General features: G+C 36.1%; 1 protein-coding gene across 1 annotated transcript; it reads right to left on the reverse strand.

Moving 5' to 3' along the window:
• Positions 1 to 2,575: 2,575 nt before the first annotated feature.
• LOC109789815 (coatomer subunit epsilon-1) lies at positions 2,576 to 5,461 on the reverse strand (the record flags this gene model as incomplete). Its single annotated transcript, XM_029269521.2, has 5 exons — positions 2,576 to 3,004; positions 4,624 to 4,779; positions 4,864 to 4,999; positions 5,071 to 5,222; positions 5,288 to 5,461. Coding segments are annotated over 5 exons (762 nt in total), but the record flags the coding sequence as incomplete, so codon positions are not given.
• Between the last annotated feature and the right edge of the window lie 323 nt (positions 5,462 to 5,784).

The raw sequence follows: 5,784 nt of genomic DNA on the forward strand, positions 1-5,784 counted from the left end.
GCACATAGTAGTACTTGTATAGGTGTATTTTGTCTTTGTATTTGTGAGGCATCCTTTTCCTTTTCTTATAGGTCATCCCTTTAGGACTTTAGGGTATGTTTTTTTGGAGACTTTTGCTCCATTTGACCTTGTATTAAAGGTCATTGATTTTGATATTTTTAGTAGTAGAAGTGGGGTGACAAATAGTAAAGTGTGTAGGTGAAGCTAGCAATTGGGCCTGTAGTGGGCCTAGGCTAATTTTTACATATTGGGCTTGTTTACTCCATTTAATTCAAGGAATTGATTTAGCTAGGTCTCACCCTCATTAGGTGAACCTAACTAAACCAATTCCAACATTTTTGGATTGGATTAAGTGAAGGAATACAAGTTTGGCCACCTAGCTCTTCTAACATCTCCCACACACTTGGTTAGCTTGTGCTACAGGCTTCTAGCTTGGCTTGCTCCACAAGCTTCAAAGCTTAGCTTGTTCCATAAGCTTCCAAGTAACTAGGACGGTTAGCTTAAGTGTAAGAAGACTAACCATAGTTCTCCTTGAACTATGGCTAGACTAGATTGCATCATAAGCCACCTCCTCTCTATATAAGTCTTTTCTTTCATTTTGTAAACACTTTTGATGCATTTTATGAGAGATTTTTGAATTGAGTTCTAAATTTTCTCTCTTTCAAAAGTCTCATCCTCTTTGATATTCGTCCAATTCTTTTATCCTCTTCAAACAAGAGTGTGGTGAGGATTGAAGTGGCTCATCTTTTTCCAAGGAGTGGCGCTTCTTGAAGAGTTTTCTTCACCTTCTTTGGTGAAATCCGAAGCCTCAACCTCCATTAGAGGCTTTGGAAAAGCTTAAGGAGAACCAAGGAGCCAAAGATCTAGGGAGGAGCTTGGAAAGGAATCAACATTAATCCGGTTTCTTCACAAGTTCTCCATCATCATCAAAATACTAATCTAATGATACATTGATCCTAATTGAGCATGGATAGTCAGAAATCATGTACATGATTCTAAAAAAAGTAGTCTCTTGAAGCAAAGTCACTAATTGGATAGAACATAAACGAATGGTAACAAAATATACCAATTCATTATTGAAACAAATGATACAAGATAGAACTTACCTTCATTATAAAGTGAGGAAAAGAAAAGAATCTTATTCTCTTTTAAGTGTGCAGAGATGAAATGAAAGAAAATGTGAGAAAATGATAGGTCTTTAGGGGTTATATGATTTTTATAAAAAGTAAATGCTCTAGGAATCAAAAGAGTTAAATTTTCAAAATCGCACATAATCTACTATGCCTTTTCAAATGACTGAGCAGAATGCTTCAAGAAAACACCCCAAATTTTACATTCAAAAGTGTTGAGCCTTTTTCAAATGGTTGAGCGCTTGGTGTAGACAATGACCTTTTCAAAATTTTTCTGATATAAATGACTCAACCTTTTTGAAACGGCTCACATACAACTTCAGTGATCTTCAAATATGGGCATAGTGGTAAGCCTTTTAACTTCACCACCCATATACAACTTCGATTTTTGGCAATTCCCAATCCAACTCCTTTTTGACAATGGATCTTGAATTTTAACTACTTCATCAAGCTTGAAATTTATCATGATGAATGGACCTTACCATTTTAACTTTAATTTTCTAAGGAACACTCTCAATCTAGAATTACACAATAAGTGGCCTAGTTTGAACTTCATTTTTTTGTGGGTATGGCAAGTATTCTTACTTTTCTTTTCTCTCGTTTTTTTTCTTCTTTTTCTTTATTTTTTTTCTCACACTTTATTCAACTCCACTCTTTACTCATTCTCATTCTCATTCTCAACTTCATTTTTCTCATCACCCATAACATCTTCACTCCCATTCAGATTCTCACCCATCCCTCTTCCTACCATAATGCCTCTCTGATTAAGAATTTATTAATTTGTTGATCTACTAGCTATTTTTCCATTTGTCCCACCTGCATTTCCAAATTCTTGAGAGAGACTTCATCAGTTTTCTAATTGGTTATGGACACCTACATGAACTAAGTAAGTGCCTCCTCCATCTTTGATAATTTATCTAGCTCATAAGGTTGATGATCCTAGTAAGGCTACTGAGGGAGGGCTATCCCTAAGATGGTCTCGAATCTTGTTTTCATCAAGAATATTGATTTTTGATTACACCTCTCCAACCTTTGTAACACCCCTCAGGTTTGAGGTCTTAATGGATCCACTCCACAACACTTCACACGGTGAGACTTCACACAACTTCTTGTTGGTCAAAACCTTCTGTGGGTAACCCTTTCTAAGATGTAGATCTGATATTAGGATCAATAACTAATCCCACAAACCAACACAAGACTTTTTAGCATCCTTTGTCCTCAATCACACTTTTTGGAAACTTCCTAGAAGGTCACCCATTCCTAAATTACTCTAAGTAAAGCACACTTACACTACTACAAGATGCATATTTTACATCGGTTCTCTAAAGGCATCTACATCGGTTCTAAAACCGATGTAGAATAGAGCGACGTAAAAAATGTATACATTTTTACATCGGTTCTGAAAAACCGATGTAGATTGCATTTAAAAAAATAAAAAAAAATCATACTTATGAATTACATCTAAATCTTTATTTGAATTGTATATAAGTGGCCATACAAAAGAAAACACCACTCCCTGTCCAAAACTGAGATAGTATAAAAAGGTGGTTATGAACCCCCATCCCAGGTGCATACAGCATGACATGATCACTTTTAGGTAAAGATGTTCAGCTTGTGTAATACAAAATGTTTCACATAAGTTTATGTTATGCACCAACATTTTAAACAAAACCCAAACCCTGTGCAATATATATAGAGTCAGTGCACAGACACATGTTATCATATATGAATCAAGCTTTAGCAATTTTGGAAGAGAGACATGCGTCTACGGCTTCTCCAACAGTGAGGAAAACCCACTCTTTTCCAATTTTGTCTACAAAGTGTGCGAGCTTAAGCTTGTGAATTACTAACCACCTCGGGTTCACCATAGCTAACTGCAAAAACCAAGTGTTAGAGCATAAAGTTTTGAGCAACCATGCATACAAAAAGTAGGATTAAATATATTTGGCTTGAGGGGGAGCAAGATTTTTTTTAACACATATATAAATACTCTAATATCATAAATAGTACTCATTATCATGTATTACTTTTTTTTATCTCTCTTTGTATTACATTATATATCAACCATACATATATTTTTCTCTTCATTTTCAAGTGTAAATTAGCATGATAATTTTTATCTATCAACCTATAATTTTTTTAATAAATTTTTACATAATGAAATATTCATATATAGTCTTTCTACAAAAGATCATCTTATTTTAGTGTTTCATTTTAAAAAATGTGTCTTATGTTAAAAAAAATTATCTTCTTTTATTTATAGAAATTTGGACCACACATCACAAGTTTTCACAAATGAGAAATAAAAAAGAGACCGTTATTTTTTGAGGACTAAAAGTAAACACAACACCATTCACTTATTTGTTGTTAGTAATGTAAAAACATATTTAATCCCGTGTATATTAATGTCAAAGAATATAATCAAATTCAGAGTAGCCTTACTTCTACACCACGTGAAAGCAACCTCTTGTGCAGTTCCTCAAGAGCTAGAATTCCGAAAGTATCAACATTCATCAGGTCTATGAAAGAGAATTGCAAAGAATTTCTACTCCTATATATTGAATTAGACTACTTTAAATTTAAAGTGTATTAATTTCTTATTTTACTCTCCCACAAGGGCACAAAGAATGACATGTCATTCTTGATTTCACTTTTCTAAATTCTAAATTCAAATTATATTATAATTTAGTTGCATATATCCTCATTTTCAGTTTTGAATACCTTCTCTGTTAATCTATGTATTTTAATATTCCTGCTGAATTTAGAGAAAGACAAAAAAGTTGTAATGCAGAGGACACTCCCCTCTCCCTGGACTCTTTGGAAAAATATTTTATATTTTTATGATGAAATATATTTATTATGATAAATACATGATTATATTAAGAGATTGATTAAAAATTGATATACATTTGATCGGGTGAATTTTATAAAAGAACAAATCACCCGATCAAATGTCACTTCAGTACAACAGCTTAAGGTAAGAAAAACCAAGAGCTAGCACACAAACACAAAGTGAACGAGGAAGAAACCATTTCAATACCAGATGAATTTAAAAAAAAAGAAAAATTATAAACATTCACTTCCTTTTTCTTCCATCTCCTTTCCACCCTATTTTATTCCTATCAGTCTCTTTCTTTTCTACAATATCCCTTAGAAAGATGTTAGCAACAATACAAAGAGGCTAAAATTTATTGAAAATCACTGAATTGCGAGTCTCACTCCTTATTAATGGAACCTCCTCATGATTTTGTAATTTTCAATACATCTTACAGTTATTAGCACTCCTATAACTTGTCACATCAATCGCTTTTCCTCTCTTCCTTCGACCCAAAATGGAGTGTATGTTTATCATATTTCTTTCAAACAAAGTGAACCAATGAATACTTCCAAATGGGGCAATAGAGACCATTCCGAAGTCAATTGTAATTTGTAACCACGATCCACACAAGAGAGGAGGATAATATACAACACAATAGGTTAAAAAAAAACGTGCCTTGTTTAGTGCTTCAACCAAAAGGGTCTCAGCCTCATCAAAATTGCCCATGTGCATGCAGCAAACAGCCTTCCCATTCAAGAGCAAGCTAGTGGACTGATACCTCTCCGACAAATCCTGGAAAATCAGATACGCCTCCTGGATCTTCGACCCACCCTAATCCACCAAAAATCACCACTTTTTTCACCATCATTACTATTCCAAATCTCAATTAATATAAATACAAATAGAATACAATACCACAGCCAAATCAAGCCACGCATTGGCGATCTGCGTGAGAGTGTGATCCTCGTCCATCTGCTGCATGATCCGCAGCTGCCTCTTCGCGTAATCCGACCTATGCATCTTAATGAAGATCTGAACATTCAGCGCATGCCTGAAAAATACAAAAAAATTATAATAAGGAAACGAAATAATAGTAATTAAAATTAAAGTTATAGTTTTTACAGTTCCATGGTTCCACCGACATTGGTGTATTTGAGTGCTTCGTTGAAATCATTCTCGTGGAGGAAGACGAGGCCGGCGACGAGCCTGAGCGTGGCATTGTTCCCGATGGCGGGATCGGCGAGCCAGTCCTTGAGGCTGGAGTTGGCGGATTCCTGCGAGATGCGAGATTTAGAGGAGAGGGGATGGGAGCGTGAGAGGAGAAATTGGAGATGCTGACCTTGTTGTCGGGAGAGGAGAAATAGAGGGCGAGGAGTTTGACGGCTTGGAGAGGAGTGGGGGCGGAGTCGTTGATTTCAGAGATGACGAACTGCAACTGGCCGAGGGCGATGTAACAGCAGTGGACGAGGGAGTCGCGCTCCACGACGTCGTCTTGGGAGAGGTGAGATAAATATCATCTCGGATGTGCAGTGTGCAAAGTATACAGATTTATTACAATGCTTCCTTCGAAAGTCGTTCGTTGAAGATCCGCGAGCTTGGACGAAGATCCGCGAGCTTGGATTGTAGACAGCTCTTAAGGGCTGAGAGTGTTTAGGGTTTGCGTTTGAGAGTGTTTAGGGTGCGTCTCAGATCAGATGAGGGCTGCTACCGTGCGTTTGCGGGAAGGGAAAATTTGGTCACCCTTCTACATCGGTCAACAAAAAACCTGATGTAGAGTAGTTGACTAATTTAATTTTTACATCGGTCCCTCGTATAACCGATGTAGAATTGTTTATT

The sequence above is a fragment of the Cajanus cajan genome, chromosome 5 (genome assembly GCF_000230855.2).
Source record: "Cajanus cajan strain Asha chromosome 5, NIPB_CcT2T_4, whole genome shotgun sequence".
NCBI lineage: Eukaryota > Viridiplantae > Streptophyta > Magnoliopsida > Fabales > Fabaceae > Cajanus > Cajanus cajan.